The sequence below is a fragment of the Oculina patagonica genome, chromosome 6 (assembly GCF_052425735.1).
Source record: "Oculina patagonica isolate OP01 chromosome 6, crgOcupat, whole genome shotgun sequence".
Taxonomy (NCBI): domain Eukaryota; kingdom Metazoa; phylum Cnidaria; class Anthozoa; order Scleractinia; family Oculinidae; genus Oculina; species Oculina patagonica.
Window position 1 is genome coordinate 25,221,781 of NC_135763.1, and position 17,202 is coordinate 25,238,982.

Below are 17,202 nucleotides of genomic sequence, written 5' to 3' on the forward strand. Positions count from 1 at the left end.
ATAACTTGCTCGTTGGATTGCCCGTCGTTAGATGGTCGCAAGGCAGTTTCGCGGGAGATGCTGTTGACGCGTTGGAGGGCTCGCTCTACAACTGCTGGAGGATACTCACGGTTCAGAAAGAAAGATGACATTTCTTTGCTTTTGGTATTATAGTCATTTTCGTCACTGCATATTCGTTTGAGGCGTAGAAACTGGCTATAAGGGACGGTGTTCTTACACTGTACAGGATGTGCCGAAGTGTACGTGAGATACGAGTGTGAGTCGGTTTCCTTGTAGTGAATGGTTGTCGCTAGTCCTTGAGGTGTTGGCTTCAGGAAGAGGTCTAGGAAAGGAAGCTGTTTGTCACTGATGGCCCAGGTGAACTGAAGGCTTGGATGAAAGTTGTTAACGAACGTGGCAAAGTCGTCAAGTTCGCTCTTGCTACAAGCAGCTGCCCCTACAATGTCATCAATATAACGCTTGTAGAGGTCAGGCTTCCTCTCAGGATACTGTTGGAAAATCTGTTCTTCGACGTGGCCGACGAACAGACAGGCGTAGTTGGGCCCCAGTCTACTTCCCATTGCCACGCCACCCGTTTGTTGGTAGAAACCTCCATTGAAGCTGAAGCTGTTAAGTGTGAGGACCAACTCTGCAAGGCGTACTAAAGTATGTGTAAGAGATTCCTTGGTTCGCAGCAGTCTTCAATCCGGCGCTAACACAGGGGATGAACCCCATGGAACCTTTCCGTGCCACCGCCCACGATGTAGGACCTGCGCCCATACCAATCCAGCCTCCCAGATCAACACCCCTGGTGGACCGCTGACAATACGACAGAGGTTCTCGTGCACGACCAGTAACATCGTTTATATTATCACTTGTCGTGCATGCACCATGTCGTACATTGGCGAAACAGGACGTAGGCTCGGTGACAGGTTCTGCGAACATTTAAGATCTGTCGAGAGGAAAGCTGACCTGCCCGTAGCAAAACATTTCTCCTCGCCTGGTCACACAACAGATGACATGATGGTGTCTGTTGTGCGATCAGGCCTTACGAACATCAGAGAAAGACGCAGCGCGGAAGGCCGCCTGATCTTCAAATGCCGCACTCTACAGCCGCGCGGCATAAACATTGACTTTGCTTTTATTTAAATGGACTCAGTTAGCGCGCGCGCACGCAATGTTGCCACATTCAAAGAAAATGACGCGCGCTGACTTTAACGGCTATTTTCCACTGATGAAGGGACAGAAGTCCCGAAACGTCTGGATTTATTTACAAAAATTAGCGCATAAACGAAACTCTAACTTTATTATGTGATCAACAGACTGCGCTACACAGTTTTTAACAATATTTTGACAATATTGTGATCTTATTTTTCTATGAGCAAATAGTCAACGAGGCGCAGCCGAGTTGACTATCGCTCATAGAAAACGAGGGCGAGTAGTCTAATTGTTTTAGTAGAAACTCTAAAGGATTGCAGTCCAAAACCTACAATTTTGTGCACTTTGAAGCCACAAATCAAGGAAATTTACCGCTTAAAGAGCTACGAGCGCGCGACGGTTTTCTATCGGCGAATAGAAAACAGTGGGAGAACCAATCAGATTCGCGGATTTCCAATAGAACACAGCTGAGTTTCTACTAATTATTATTATTCATTAAAAGTCTAGTTCAAAGTTCGGTGAATCGTGTTTTTCTTGCAGTGTACTCAGATTGTATATTAAAAGGGTTAGAGACTGTTAGTTCGTGTTTTGTTGACAAATACACGCACTTGATGGCCGCACAATGAACTCGAAATTTTCAATACTGCACTCGGCTACGCCTCGTGCAGTATTGAAAATTTCTCGTTCATTGTGCGGCCAGCGCGTGCGTGTATTTGTCAACAAAACACTCACAACAGTCTCTAACCCATAAATAAAACATGGCTTAGGCTTCTTTATTTGCTTTATGATATAGATTTTAGACACCGCGAGTGAAAAGTTTAATTAAAAATATGTACAACAAGAGCGAGTAAACAAAGATGAAAAGCAGAAAATAGTTTACGGAAAGACCAGAAAACTGACACAATTTCATTCAGTATTCGACGTAAAATAAGGCTAAGCATTTCAGGTAAGTTTGTTACCTTTTAATCTTGATCTTGTCTTTTTGAACTTCGATAAACTTCACCGACTGCACCGAGTGCAATTTCGTCTCAGCATAATATAGTAGTCTCGATGACATCCGTCCCTTGCTTCGTTCGACTTGAACAAGGCGTATAATTTCCAGAAAAGCTATTGCTTCGGATATTCCCGTAAGCCTTAATTGTTGTCACAATCAAGTTCCAGCATGAATAGACGATTTAAGAGGAGATTGTCGAAGAAAATCTTCGAAAGAAAACTCTCTCACTCGCTTTCCTTGCGAGTTTCATTCAACGCAAGCAGTGGACACCGCGCAACAATTTTTCCCGCCTCACTTCGTTTACATCAAAATGAAATGTCCAGTGGATTTATACTTAAAAAGGAATTTAATAAAACAATTATTCCATTCGCCCTTGTTGGATACGAGTGGTTATAGCCAACGAACAGTCAACGACGCGCGAAGCACTCGAGGAAAGCTGACGAAAAACAATAAAACATGATTTTTCTATGTTTTATACTCTGATAAAACATAGGTTTTTAGCCAATCAGAGCGCGCGTAGACTCCTATCTATATTATAAATAGAAATAGAATAGGGCAATCTCCCAGATATATACATTACTCTGTTACATGGAGTGAAATTAACTCCGTAACTCACCTGCATATATGCCCTTCTATTCATATCAACTTGCCCGTTTTCAGGGCACGCTAGCTTTTCCGTGCGAGCAAACACGAGTACGCCAAGTCATCACGTTTTTGTTTGCACTTGCAAGATATTTATCTTATCCTGCATGAATGTTTAATCAAAGCCAATTTGTAATTTCTGAAATTTTAAGGTGGGGTCATACGGGCAGATTCCGATAAGTTTTCGCACCCGGAAAGCCATAACAAAATCCTGAACCTTATAATTATAGAGCTGTTCTATTTCATGATATATTTTATATGAACGGAAGTTCCCTTTATACAAAGTTTCAGGCCTGTACACTTCTCTGTTTTTATGATACATATTTAACTAAAAATGACTTAACGGGCCCGAAAGTTTCCGGGGCTTTTGAGAAACGGCCCCCAGGCCGGGGTCACTATGTTGTGCTTTTAGACAAGACACTCTTCACTCAGAGTGCTTTTCTCCACCCAGGTATATAAATGAATACTGCAGGCGTTAATGCTGAGGGTTAACACTGCGATGGACTAGCATTCCATCCAGGGGGGCAGTAGAAATACTCCTAGTCACTTCATGCTACTGAAACCGGGATAAGCTTTGGCCTGACGAGCCACCAGGCTCATATGCAGACTTTACGTACCTAATTACATTAATGCTGATCATTTGGTTGCATACGTTTTGTACATAAATTCGATAGAAGGGTCATGTCAGCATCCATATATTGCTTCTATAGGAATGTCTCAAAACCTTGCCTATGCAGAAATATATATTCATGGCAAACAGATGATTCAAAATTCTCGTTACCAACAACCATTTTCGCTACTGTAAAAAACTACCGGTAACCTAACGTAATATTAGAAGTACATGATCCAGTCTACATCTCTGGTTATGGGTCTTGTGCTATCAGATTCGCATGTAGGCTATTTTTAGAACAAGTCTCAGTCTCGCACGCAAGGCGTGCGAGACAATGACGTAGACGGTTTTTGCCGCCAACTCGGTAACTAATCGCGTTGAAGTATTTTTTACAGCGAGCCTTTGATTGGTTAAAAAATTTTTGAAGTTGAGCAAGAATTAAGAGTCGACCTGCTTAAAACAAGCGATCGGCACCAGGGAATTTCTTACCGTTCCTGAAGGCTGTTGTCAGCGGTTAAGATTTAAACCTACCGGATACAAATCCCTGGCCTCCTTTTCTGTCGATGATGTCAACATTGAAGTCCCTAAAAATCGGAGCATCCAGTAGAATGTGATCTGCTTTTGGAGTCAGATCAGTTATGTTTAGAGTACAGATGACAGCGAGCGAAAACGAAACTGACTGCTTCGACTCAAATTCAAAATGTAGAGACACTTCAGATGAATGGAACTCAAGAAAAAAAAGACAGCTATAACATATTGAAGATGTCTCTTTACATCTTGGCACGTGTTTATTGCTATTGTGGAAAAAAAGTCCGGCTGTCCCTGGAGCGGTTAAAATCAAGCGCGACGACTACAAAGTATAACAGTTTAATTCATGTCTCCGGCAACAACTTTCTGCTTCACAATGAAGCCCATTTTCTCGAGGTATAAGGACAGGATGGCTAAACAAGTAAAACAGAGAGTTAAGTGACTATTTCTGTGGTTATTAAGGCTGTTTGACCTTATCGTGCAGAACGGCTTCTAGACCTGAACAATTAAATTGGAAAGTTGTACATGCACTGCATTCTAGAAATGAATGAAAGCTTAATGCCCTGCCTCTGTGATTTGGAAAATGGAGGTATTTTTTTTTTTTTGAGGAGTTAATCTGAGATGTGTATGTTTATATATAAATGAAAATGCGAGTTAAATTCTCTGAACAATCATAATTTCAGTCATGCTTTTCAAATATATCTCAAAGTGCACGTGCAGCTAGTTTATTTCTTATCGAAATTTTGTATGTTTTGCTGCCGGCGACGCAAATAAATGAGTTATAAATTTTCTATTTGTTGTTCAGTTATTAAATACGATATATCTTAGAAGGACTCTTTCCATATGAAAGTTTAAGGTACTTATTTCTAAAACTCTGTCGTTTAATACAAAATATTAAAATTACTCATGTTTGTTTTGTGAGCTCGTCTAGAGGGTCTGGATAGGGGTGGACAAATGTCAGTTGTCATTTAAAATTTTTGCCATTTGTCAGTTAATTGACTGTATATAATTAACCATGTAGCTTAATTATTTCGTTTTGAAAACATTTTTAACTACAGTAAAAAATAAATAAATAAATGGGGAGCTCCGCTTTTAGGCTTGCCTAAATCTATATATTAGTTACTCATTATGGTGTAATATTAAATTTAGGGAGTTAATCACTGTAAACGGAAATCAACTTTTTTTTTCCATCTTATAATCGGATGTTTTTTTGGTCGATGATTTGCCTTTATTTTCGGAGTGTTGTTTGACTTTTTAATTTTTTATTTGTTTCCTGGGTGTCTGAGTGAAATGTTTTGTGGCAGGGTCGCGCGGAATTTTCTCACAAGGATGACAAGCGAATCTGATAGCAATGCTAGATGTTGACTTCTAGATAATGTACCTTATTACATGAAATTTTCGCGACACGTTAATTTCGCGATTTTGAGGTGCACCATCCTCGGAGACCCAGGGGCAGTTAGTGGGGGCGACGGGCAGCTTATCGGGACAACGGGATTTTCGGGCGAAAGTTTACAACATTGAGCGTAACAGCCCCTGGGCACTTTGTCTTACCGAACCAGTTCCAGAAGCGTTTGAACTCCTTCCTCCTGATTGGCCACAAAAATATTTTTGTGGCCAATCAGCGACGAGGACCGGCCAGGAGACTCTGATGTCTTCTTACACGAAGTTGTTTTCCTCAAAGACTCGTCGTGGATGCGCTGCCCATCAATCGGATGCTATTACATGGAGAGTCTCAGAAAAAAATAAGCCTTAGACGACTGCCAGTTCTACACTGTCAGTTGCGCGCTTTTTAATAGTTATTCGAGTAAACAACAATTCTTATTATTTTTCTCGGTCGTTGCCCGACTTCTGGAACTTGCCACGGTGTGGGTACTTCGCTGCACGGGCCACGCGTTAGCGAAGATATCGCTGCCGTCACCTATTGTTATTTTGTTGCCAGCTTGACAGTTAAAACAAAGGGTTTTTGTTTAATTTGTTGGATATTTAAATAACAAAAACAAAACTTATAAACAAGAGGTGCTCGCGTATAGCTTTTAAAACTTTTGGTTTCCTTGCGCTATGCTACAGTTAACATATTCCCAGGCCTCGTTGTTTTGTTTTTGTTTTGCTTTTTTATCTGAGACCCACGTAGTATCATAAGTGGACGGGCTTAACAACAACGACGAGTCTATGAGGAAAACAACTTCGTGTAAGAAGACGTCAGAGTCGCTCTTCTGGTCAACCTCGCTGATTGGCCACAAAAATATTTTTGTGGCCAATCAGGAGGAAGGAGTTCAAACGCTTCTGGAACTGGTTCGGTAAGACAAAGTGCCCAGGGGCTGTTACGCTCTATGTTGTAAACTTTCGCCCGAAAATCCCGTTGTCCCGATAAGCTGCACGTCGCCCCCACTAACTGCCCCTGGGTCTCCGAGGATGGAGGTGCACATATTTCGCGACACTTAAATTTCGCGATTTTGCGAAAGTTTTGTATTTTGAATCACTTTAATTTCGCGTTTTTGAGTAAGACACAATTAACATTTCCTTGGCAATATTATTTAACATGTCCTTGAATTAAATAAAACGACTTTATCAAAGGAACAATAACGTCAAAATTTACAACAACGCAACGGCGGGACTAAATGTCAACGGTAACAACACAGCAGTTTTCACAATGTCTACAAGTAGGTCATGCTTGTACGTGAATTATTGTTCTCGAGTCAATTGACCGCAACATCCATTTACATTGACAATTCCTTCCTTCAGTGGTACTTAACTCATTCTTTCTTGATTATTGACATGATGTGAGTCACTTAATTTTCGCGTCATGTTATGTTCGCGACACTTTTTATTCGCGTCACTTTAATTTCGCGATTTTTTATAAATCGCGAAATTCGCGAAATTAAAGTGTCGCGAAAATTTCATGTAATAAGCTACTTGTGGTAATATCTGCGGTAATAAATGATCTACCCACCTCTAATCCTGCAAACTGCCAACTTTGAGAGTTTTGTGCTTGCATCACAGGAGAAGCATTCTTACGAAGCCATGTAGCAGATGCCTGAAGTCGGCCTGATGTAGCCTGAAGGGCTTTGATGCAATCTGATTCCTTAAAGCCAAGGTCTTGCAGACGTTTGATTGTCACTGCTATTGTTGTGAACAATAAAGAAAACATAAAATAAGGAATATAGTAGCTTTATGCTTAACTGCACAAAACCTCGAGACAATATCATGAATTTTGCATTCTGTTTATTATATTACGTGGAAGCCTCCTCTAAATAAGTGCCCCCTTAGAACGTATTTTTGTTAATCAGCACTCTTTTACCAATAAGCGTCACTATAATGTGGGCACCCCTCTTACAACAAGAAAACTTGAAAATGCCTTGATAAAAGCAGTCACCCTGAGGAGACAAGTCAGTAGTTTTTTGTGGGTAGTGTTATGTAATCTCTTGCTTTAATCCGATGGATGGTGGATAAATTCCTTTTTACGCTTGCAAATAATTATTTTGTTCCGAATCTTGAACAAAACGAACAAGTTTCCTTGGTGGTGTCTGCTGAGCGGAAAGAACAAAAACAAACGAATTTGCTTTTGCTTATCTTATTGGCATAGTATTTCCGACAGTCGCTCTAACGATACGAGGAATGAGAGTCAACCTGTAACTGAATAATTTAGATGTTAGCTAGATCGGGCGGTTTATTCACGGGTTTATTGAAAGCAAATTAAGCGCTTTTGTTTACACGCAGATGAACACAAAAATAGAAGCAAGCAATCAATCAATCACCTTGCAAAAACCAGTGCTGCTCGAGCTCATGCATTCGACTAATTTCCTTGTCTTCCGCATCAAAACCTGTTTTCTCAATTCCTCACAATTTAACCCAACCTTGCCAAAACCGGTTTGCCCAACACCCAAAGGACTAATATATGATGCTGTTATTTTTTTTTCGGTTGTTAATCCAACTATCCTCACTCCTAAGGGAAATACACACGTACCCTGAAAACAATTAGGATGCCCTTAGGCATCCCAAAAAACCGAACCTAAAGCTAATGCTGACCAAATTCCAACAATCCTGATCCGTGAAGCCAAACGATCTTTTAAATCAGCATATCATCCAGTGTTGTATTGAATTATTGTTTAAACATTTAATTACTCGTTCCAAGAATGGAATATTGAAGCAAATAATTAATCAAATTCAAGACGAACACTAGGGCTGGTGTAAGCTGAATGGGAATTTCCCAGGCACGGTGGTTTACCTTTACATTTCTGAAATCTTTTAGATGACACAGCTTGAATAGCACATAACGCTAAAAAATCGAACGCTTCATAGTGAAGACAAAAGGTATTTGTTTATATTTCATCTGTAGCAGATTTAAAGTAAAAGCGTTTTCATAGCATAAAATTATAGTTTTTTTGCTTTGATATGGACTATTTGACACTAAACATGCTAAGCAAAGACCGAAGGACGCGTAGAGTTTTTTAAGTAGCTGATTTTTAGCTTGTATACCTTATTGTTACTTATTTTCGCGGGACTTAATTTTCGCGATTTTCAAAAAATCGCGAAATTAGACCCACGAAAACTATTTTTAAACGATTTCGATTTTTTATGCTAATTACGTTTTTTTGGCCAAATCGCGAAATATTCCCGTTACCGCGAAAATAAATAACAATAAGCTTATTAAGGTACATTACGTTACATGCCAGCATAGTAATTTCTTTGATTCAAACGCTTTAAACTTGAACATTTCACACTAAACATGCTTTGTAAAGACCAAAGTGTAAGGAAATTTCCCATTTGTAATTGATTTGTAGCCTGCCCCAGTGGATTTTTGGGACAGGTCACCGACAGAAAAAACAAGAAGCACTTAGAGCTTAAAACTAGGCATGATTACATGACAACCCCAGTTCTGGGTGGTAAAAAAAAACTGTTAAGTAGGAGGGGCAGGGCAGCAGAGTGTTTAAATTGCTGGTGTCATAATTATTTCATTTAAATCTTCGGACAATCCTCAATCCAATCGGACGGAGGACTATTTCTATGGTTGTTTGTTTTTTTGCTTTTTTTTTGACGGGCAAGCGGGGGAGGGTGGGGTTTTGGGTTTTTTTTTCTTTACCAAAAAATATTGTTCAAGAGGAGCCATTGGGAAAATATGAAAATAAAAATAAAAAAACGATTAAAAAACTGACATAACCTGACAGAGGTAGAAAACATCTTTCCCAGAAAATTCGACCTCCCGGGTATAAAAAAATAATGGCGCGCCCTTTAAAACTGCCAGCTTTTGATACAAACCCTAGACTGTGTTGCAGAGGAAACGAAGGCTTTACACGAATCTACAAACCCCCATATATCGATTTCACAATGTCTGGCTTCACGCCAGGAAGGAAGGAAAGTAAAAATCACTAATAATTTAAACAATATCGCCATTTGCATAAAACTGAAAACTCGACCCAATAACAGTGGGCGCTTTCCATTCGACCAAAACTTCCGGAAATTTCGGAACAAGGACAAATGGTACAGAAATTTCCTGGGAAAGTTTCCAGAAAATCCGGAAAGTGGCGACTTTCCGAAATGCGAACCATTCAACCAAAAACCCCGGAAATTCCAGAAGCAAAATCAAATGGAACTAAAAATTCCCGGAAATTGTTTTCGCAAATTTGGGTCTACCTTGCGAGGTTGTCCTCTTTTCCGGAAATTTTGGAAAAAGCTACCATTTTACACTCAGCCTAAGTTCCTTCGGCAGAAAATTTAGCGATTTTTGCAGCTGAAAGCAGCTACATGTGTTAAGGAAGCATTCTTGAAACTCCAAAAAAAATGTAGGTGAACTCGGTTGTTTTTCGTTGTTGTTTTGCAGGCGGCAGCAAAGAAATGTACACATATTTATAACGCGCGTGCAGGCTACGCCATTGTTTTGCTCATTAAACTTTTTGGGTTGGGGACGTTTTCGTTGCTTGTAGTGTGCCTTTTAATTTTTTGAAAGGTCCCTGTATTTGTCGCCACGATGGTATTCATGGCGTTTATATTCAGTGCTCGGAATGCCTTTTATTTACAAAAATATCGAGTTTTATTATTCAACAGATGCGCGCGCTGCCCATATATGGTCAAAGTGTTAACGATATCTGTCATCTGTACATAACAGATATCCTGCGATATTCGTAGGTTGCGAAGATTCGACCGAAATCTTGTAAAGCGCTGCATAATTACAGTTTTTCTATGTCCAAAAGGTGTTTTGTTGACAATTTGTGGAATAATAAAACAATTATCCTGCTCAATCTTGCGGAATATCGTCTGATTTTAGCCAACTCGGCCTACGGCCTCGTCGGCTAAGTAGGCGATATTCCGCGCGATTTCGCAGGATAATTGTTAAATATTTGCAGGAAACCGGCCACAGTGCATTATTTTAATGCACCGTAGAAATTTCCATATTAGACGCACTACCTGACCATATGCAAATTTTGTTTTGCCTTCCGTGCAGTCAACCGGAATAGTTGGAAAATACTGTTCCATTTGCCACTGGAATTTTCCGGAAACTTTTGGTCGAATGGAAAGCGCCCAGTGTTTCGCAGTTCTTATTCTGTTAGTATTATGTTTAAACCTCATTAACAGTTCAAATTCCCCCATTTCGTATAACAATAGGATGTAAATGTGATGTAATACGATAACTAATGTTAATCTTACCATCAAAGTCGTGATATCTGGCCTCACTTTTAATAGCCTTGTTCAGCTGCTTGGACACAGACTCTAGGATGCTTAGGTACAACTTGTAATCATTGTATGACACACGGATTGTCAAAGGTCCTTGGAGGTTAACCTGAAATTAGTAGAATCCAGATCGTTACAACAACCAGGCTACTCTAGATATTTGACTATAAACAAGTTGTACTTATCGGTAAGTGCCAACGAGCGCAATACTCGTGTTTGTTCATAACATAGTTAATAGAGGGAAATAGTTAGGAAGCCTGGCAAACATCAAAGGAGCAAACAATAAAGCCAAGACTGAGGTTTGAAGGTCTATGACCGTGCACATCTTTTGTTTTGCTCCCATACACTATGCATGAGTTATGTAATCCAAATGTTTTTATTGGTTAGTTGTATGAACACACGTAACCACCTATTGTCTTTTGTCAGGTTTTGTGCAGGGTCAACCCCCAAAATAGCGAACAATAACCTATAGCAAAGAACTTTAACGGGCTTCCTGATCATTTCCCTCTATTAACTTTGTTCATAAGAACAGATACTGAATGGTTTTCGATAGAACTATATTTGTTTGAAATGACCGAAATATGGTTCATTCTATTTTAGGTGCGATAAAAGTAAAGCTCTTCTTAAAAGTTCACTCTATAATGGCCATTTATTTTCTTTACGCCAATAAAACGTTTACACAAAGATATGTCATTCTACAAAATTTCAGCCTCCAACCTTCGCTATAACCCTACGAAATTTTCCCCAAAACTCGACAACTGAACGCCGCCATCTTGGAGCTGGTAATGTATGCGTGACGTCAAAGAGCTCAGCCTGAAGTTTGTTTATTGAAAGATCATCTAACAAGAACAGAATAATGCACACAGCTAAGCACCATTTTCACTCAGTAAAAAAAGTTCTTGATTAATTTTAATTTCGAGCCTTTTGAGGGCAACTTTCTGATAAATTGTGTTGTGATTTAACTAATCAAAAATGTGTGCCTAGCGGGTTGATTTGAATAATTTGTTTAAGTATTATCCTCGCCCTACTACCTATTCAAGTATTTAAAGATAATTATACCACTTTCTCTGGCTGTGTTTTCACGCGCACCATTGTCTCGCTTAACATTCCTGGGTGTTTTGTTTACAGACTACGTTAAGCGACTTAAAAATAATTGCGTTCTCACGAGTAAGATTATATTTCATTTTTTAAAATAATTTGAGAGAGCACACGCGCGAATAACGCTTTTTGAATAATGGCGGGAGATGCAGACGGGGCTCGCATGTATGTCTTTCTTCTTTTCATTACTGTACGCTTTCAAAAGGTGGCCAAAAGGTGATCAATTGCCACCCTGAAAAATTTTGGGGAAAATTCATCGACAAGTTTTGAAATAATCGCGTTTTTGCGAAAGTAGGCGTAAAATTGGTGAATAGAGGTAAACATTGATCTTCACTATGATTCATATATTTCATATTTTTCGAAATCGCGCAAGTCTACCTACTTCTTACGGTTTGGATATCGGATATGGGACATTTTTAAAAGGAATGAGGGTTAAAGCCTCTTATTAAACATAAAAAAGAAGCAAATTTCTTTATATGAAGTCTTGTCTTTATTTTACGCATAAATTATACCATCTGAAAACAAATTCCAAGATATTTCAAAATTCCTCTTGTAGATTTCGATGAAACTCCGCAGAGCTGAAGGCAAACACCCAAGGTATACGTAGCGTGGAGGATCTCGAGAGAAAATGCGGTTAAGGGCTAAAATTCGATTCAGAGCAAAAACCTGTGTGACGTCATTGTCACGTGATATTCATTCCGATCTCCCAAAAATTTATATTATATTGCAGTTCAGTCTATGTGTAATCCATGTGATATAGTGGATATGTCATTGACATTAATCCCTTTAAGTATGAGGGTTTTAAAGTTGATAGGTATCGCTAGAAAAAAACTGGGTCGAGCCACCTTCAATTGTTTAGGAAATTAAAGGTTTCACACAAAAAATTCGCTACATGGTTTACCTCTAGACAAGGCAGCTGTTCTTCTGCATTCTTCCTTCCCTTTTGTCTCCAGGCATTGTTCAGCTCGACTAATGCTGATGTTGGATCAATGATTGAAAGTGCGGTCTCTTCTTCACGGGACAAGACACAAGAGAACATTTCCAGGCTTTGAACACTGCACGAAAGCCACTTCTGACTTTGAAGGTGTGGACGCCACGCCAACACTGCTGTTATCTATATCAGAAGTAGAAATATAATAAATGACTTTTAGACGGAAAGAAGCACGCAGTGACAAATTGATCCATTTAAATTGCTTAAATTGGTAGACTCACGCAGATGATCATTACACTGCTCATTCAAGAAGTGAGAAGTTGCATTGGATAAAGATTAGGGGTCCTCAAACCGGTTAAACATAATTTCCACAATAAACACTCTGTGAGACTCTGTAACAGCTTGTAAGAGGAGTTAGGTTAATGCATTGCTTTCTCAGCATATTGTTGAGATGTTTTTTGGCTATATGAAATTTTGGAGAAAAAGCTTGGTTCAAAAAAAGGAAAAAGAGGGCAAAATATATACAACACTATTCATACAAGTTAATCATGCAAGTACCTTAAGGACAACAGCATGTGTGTCCACAGTCTCAACATTCTCCAAAACAACCAGTTCTGTTCCCGAAATACTCACTTTCATCTCAAATGTCTTTTGTGGCTAAAATAGATTGAAATTGGTTTAATCACTAGACAATGTAATTTCATGTTACAATCCACCAACAAGAATATCAATTACGTATAACACAAGTACAACACCATATTGCGACGCACGTTTATTCATAAGTTAAAACCACATTAATTTAACGAACCAAATTAAGCGTTCATATCGCGTTTATATCGCAGTCAATAATTAGCTTGAAGGATCATGATAAATCATGATAAATCATGATAAATCTCTGTCACAATGAAAAGGTCAACATAAATATTTATATATACAGTGTATGCCAATGTATCATCTTCTGTCCATAAACCTAGTTTTTAAACTAAAAGTCCTCTATATTTTCAATTTTTTTTTAAAGTGATCACAGTACGCTAAGCTATTTAACATCGATGTTATTACTTCTATAAAATGTTTGCCAGGAGTTGGTAAAGTCTGTGTTTGAGACTGGGGGCATATCCCGGATTTTGCCGAAGAAAACAATGCAGATTCGAATTCCACAGCCAGGGCTGGAACCCAGTCTGCTCGATCCAGAGTCCAGGTGGGCCCAGTTGTTCAAAGCACGGTTAAGCTAATCCAGGATAAGCGTGAAATTTGATTTCAATTTTATATAATTTCGTTGAGGTTTTCTGTTGATATTTTTTGTCCCGCAGTTTTAATAATAATAATAATAATAACATTTATAGTGCGCAAATTTCATATATAAAATGTTCAAATGCGCATTACAAGATTAAAAAACGGAATAAAAAAGCTAAAAACTAAAATTACAATTAAGAGTAAACTTACAATGAATTTAAAAAGCTAAAGCTACAATTAAAGGTAAACTTACAATGATTTTAAAAAGCTAAAATTACAATTATTAAAAGTAAAATATAATTTAAAAACAACTATGATAAAAATGAACGACGAAAAAGGTGTGTTTTTAGCTTAGCTTTAAAAATAGTAACAGTGCTGGCACTTCTTATATCAAATGGAAGCGCGTTCCAAAGTTTCGGCGCAGCACAGGTAAAAGAACGGTCACCTAGTGTGGCTTTTGATTTAAAACGTGGATAGCTAAGTAAAAGGTTATCGCTAGAATTCCTGAGATTATATTTGGAGGGGAGCCTAAGAGAAATAAGGGACGATAAATAAGAAGGCGCTAAAAAATTAAGAATCTTAAAAGTAATTAGAAGTATTTTAAATTCGATTCTGTATCTAATCGGTAACCAGTGCAATTCATAAATAAAAGGCGTTACATGGCAAAATTTCTGTTCTTTAAAAATCAGTCTGGCGCAGGCATTCTGAACTCGTTGCAGTTTATTTAACAGGCAATCTGGTAGACCATATAAAAGACCATTGCAGTAGTCAAGGCGACTTGTTATGAATGCATGGACGAGAGTCTCAGTTGACTGCTTTGAAAGATACTTTCTGATCCGACGAATATTATAGATATAGTAAAACGAAGAGGCACAGATTTTTGTGATATGTGTTGCCATGGACAGCCTAGAATCAAACCAAGAACCAAGATTTCTCGCGATTGGCACAGGATGGATATCTGAGTCACCCACACGAATACTGATATTGTCTAGCTTTTCCAGCTGTTGTGGTGTACCAATAATGAGGAATTCAGTCTTGTCATCGTTTAATTTAAGATAATTATTCAACATCCAAGAACGAATGTCTCTGATGCAGTCTTCCATACTCCTCACCACAGCAAGTTGCTCAGCTCTGTCATTCGGACTAAATGAGATATAAACTTGTGAATCATCAGCGTAACAGTGAATCGTGGGCAGATGATATTTAATGATCTCAAAAAGCTTACTCGTGTACAACGTGAACAATAGCGGACCCAGACAGGAACCCTGAGGCACACCCCATTCTAGGTTAAAGGGCTTGGATAGCGACTCGTTAATCATTATCCGCTGAGATCTTCCAGACAAATAGGACGCAAACCAGGAGAGAGCTTTTCCTTGTATACCAAATGAGTGTTCCAGTCGACGTAGCATGGTGTCATGATCAACTGTATCAAAGGCAGCACTCAAGTCGAGCAGAATTAGCAAAGTAACACGTTGATCGTTAGTTTTGTTTTGACATGGACCAATCTCAAACGTAACAAAATATTAGCTTTGAGAAACCCTTTAAAACATGAGAAATTAAATTTTTGATCATCTTTTAATCCTGGGTTAGTGTTTATCGTCTTTCGAAAAACCCGGCCCAGGCTGCTAACCATAAGTCTACCGAACTTCCCAGAAGTATTCCTTTCGAAATGTTTCTATCTCGATCATGTTAAAACTGCCTTTGGTCCACTAGAAAGCTGACGGTTGCCCAAAATTAGCCTGAATATCTTGACTCACTATTTGACAAAGTATCATTGACACTTGTACAAGGAACATTCAAAAATGACATTTGTCTGTGTTCTGCATGTTATCTACCTGTGGTTGTGCTGGCATCTCACATCTGGTTGATACTCCTGATGCAGATGGAGGTGGTGTTTTAGATGGCTTGCTGCTGTCCTCTGACATGTCCATGGACTGTTCTTGACTTCCAGAGGTTCCTGAGTCTTAACACGACAAACCACTCATATTAACATCATAAAAGTAACCACCTTTTTATAAAAGTTAACATTTGTTTAACACATTTTTAAACTTTAAAATCGCATTTTTAGAGCTTCTTTAGGATTAAAAATTCATAAAAAGTTAATGGAGCAAGAAAAGAAAACTCTGAGACACCGTTTTTCAGACAAATAGATGTAGATCAAATTCCAAATAAAAGTTTTGGCTCTCATGTAAAAGTGTTCTCAAATTATCCTAAAGTTGTGCAACATCGTAATTGCAAACAAAACGCTGATGTTGCTTATTATGGTCTGTATGATCAAAAAAAATCTACAATTACAATCTTTATTCGATAAGCTTTCAGAAAATATATACTTTATTGGGGTTACCATTGATGGTTTGCACACAATTTGACTTGGAACAAAAACGCTAATTTCCTTCCTTAATACCTTAAGTATTTGTAAGCAAAAAATCAATTAACCTTTTTAAGAGCAACAAGCACGCGATCGTGTTCTGTCAGCGAATAGAAATCATTTAATGAGAGAACAGATCAGATCCATTCCATCAGAACAAGACTGAGGGCCTCTTTACATGAGAGCCAAGATGAGTTTCGTCTCGGGGTGAAAAAATGTTCATTTTACACGAGCGTGTTAATCCCAGGATGCCGGGACGTAAGTTGTCCTGCCCGAGTTGAAATCATCTCGCCCGTGCTTACATTACATTAAATTTCATCCCGGAAAGACTGCCAGTTCACATGGCGTCTTTCGTCACGTTTCATCCCGGGATGACATTTCATCCTGGTGCTTAGGACAGGGATGACGAAATAACTCATCCCGGGACGAAATCATGTAGACAGTAACAAGAAAATGACCAGACACCGAAATGAATTTTCCCGGGACGATAACTTTCACGTAAAGAGGCCCTGAGTTTGACCAGTGGACCATAATAGTTAGACCATAATTTGCAAACCTGTACTGGGTTTGAACATCCGACACATGAGAAAGTTGTATGTATCCAGTAGGTAGTCCATAATCAGCACGATACGACTGTGATTAAACAGGAATGTTAACAGGGTCTTTCTTGTTGTATCTCGGTAGTGAACCTCAAACTGAAGAGAGTCCTCCTGCTCTTGAGCTGACGCTGATCTCCTCGGTAACAGAATCTCAGTGAAGATACATGAATCAGAGTCATCCAGGTCCAAGCCTTAGAAAGAGAGCAAGAAAAGGTAAAAAAGCAAGCAAAGAAAAAATTAAATACAACCAACTTTATTTTATGACTTTTTTGTGTAAAGAAACATAGTTTACTTTGGTTTAATCTACTCACTTTACGGTAAACAAAACTAGGCTATTCTCACGCGCCATGAAAGTAGGTCAGTCAAAAGTATCGTCATTTTCACCATGTGCCATAT

At 38.9% G+C, this 17,202-nt stretch overlaps 1 protein-coding gene across 1 annotated transcript in view; it reads right to left on the reverse strand.

Annotated features, from left to right (window-relative positions):
• LOC144656671 (intermembrane lipid transfer protein VPS13D-like) overlaps positions 1-17,202 on the reverse strand; it is a 138,296-nt gene that overhangs the window by 79,678 nt on the left and 41,416 nt on the right. Inside the window, exons 36-41 of the mRNA XM_078516914.1 lie at positions 16,764-16,997; positions 15,675-15,802; positions 13,165-13,263; positions 12,577-12,789; positions 10,554-10,686; positions 6,862-7,031 (exon numbers count right to left, since the gene is read on the reverse strand). Of these exons, the coding sequence (XP_078373040.1) occupies positions 6,862-7,031; positions 10,554-10,686; positions 12,577-12,789; positions 13,165-13,263; positions 15,675-15,802; positions 16,764-16,997 (977 nt within the window). The remainder of the gene's footprint in view (positions 1-6,861; positions 7,032-10,553; positions 10,687-12,576; positions 12,790-13,164; positions 13,264-15,674; positions 15,803-16,763; positions 16,998-17,202) is intronic.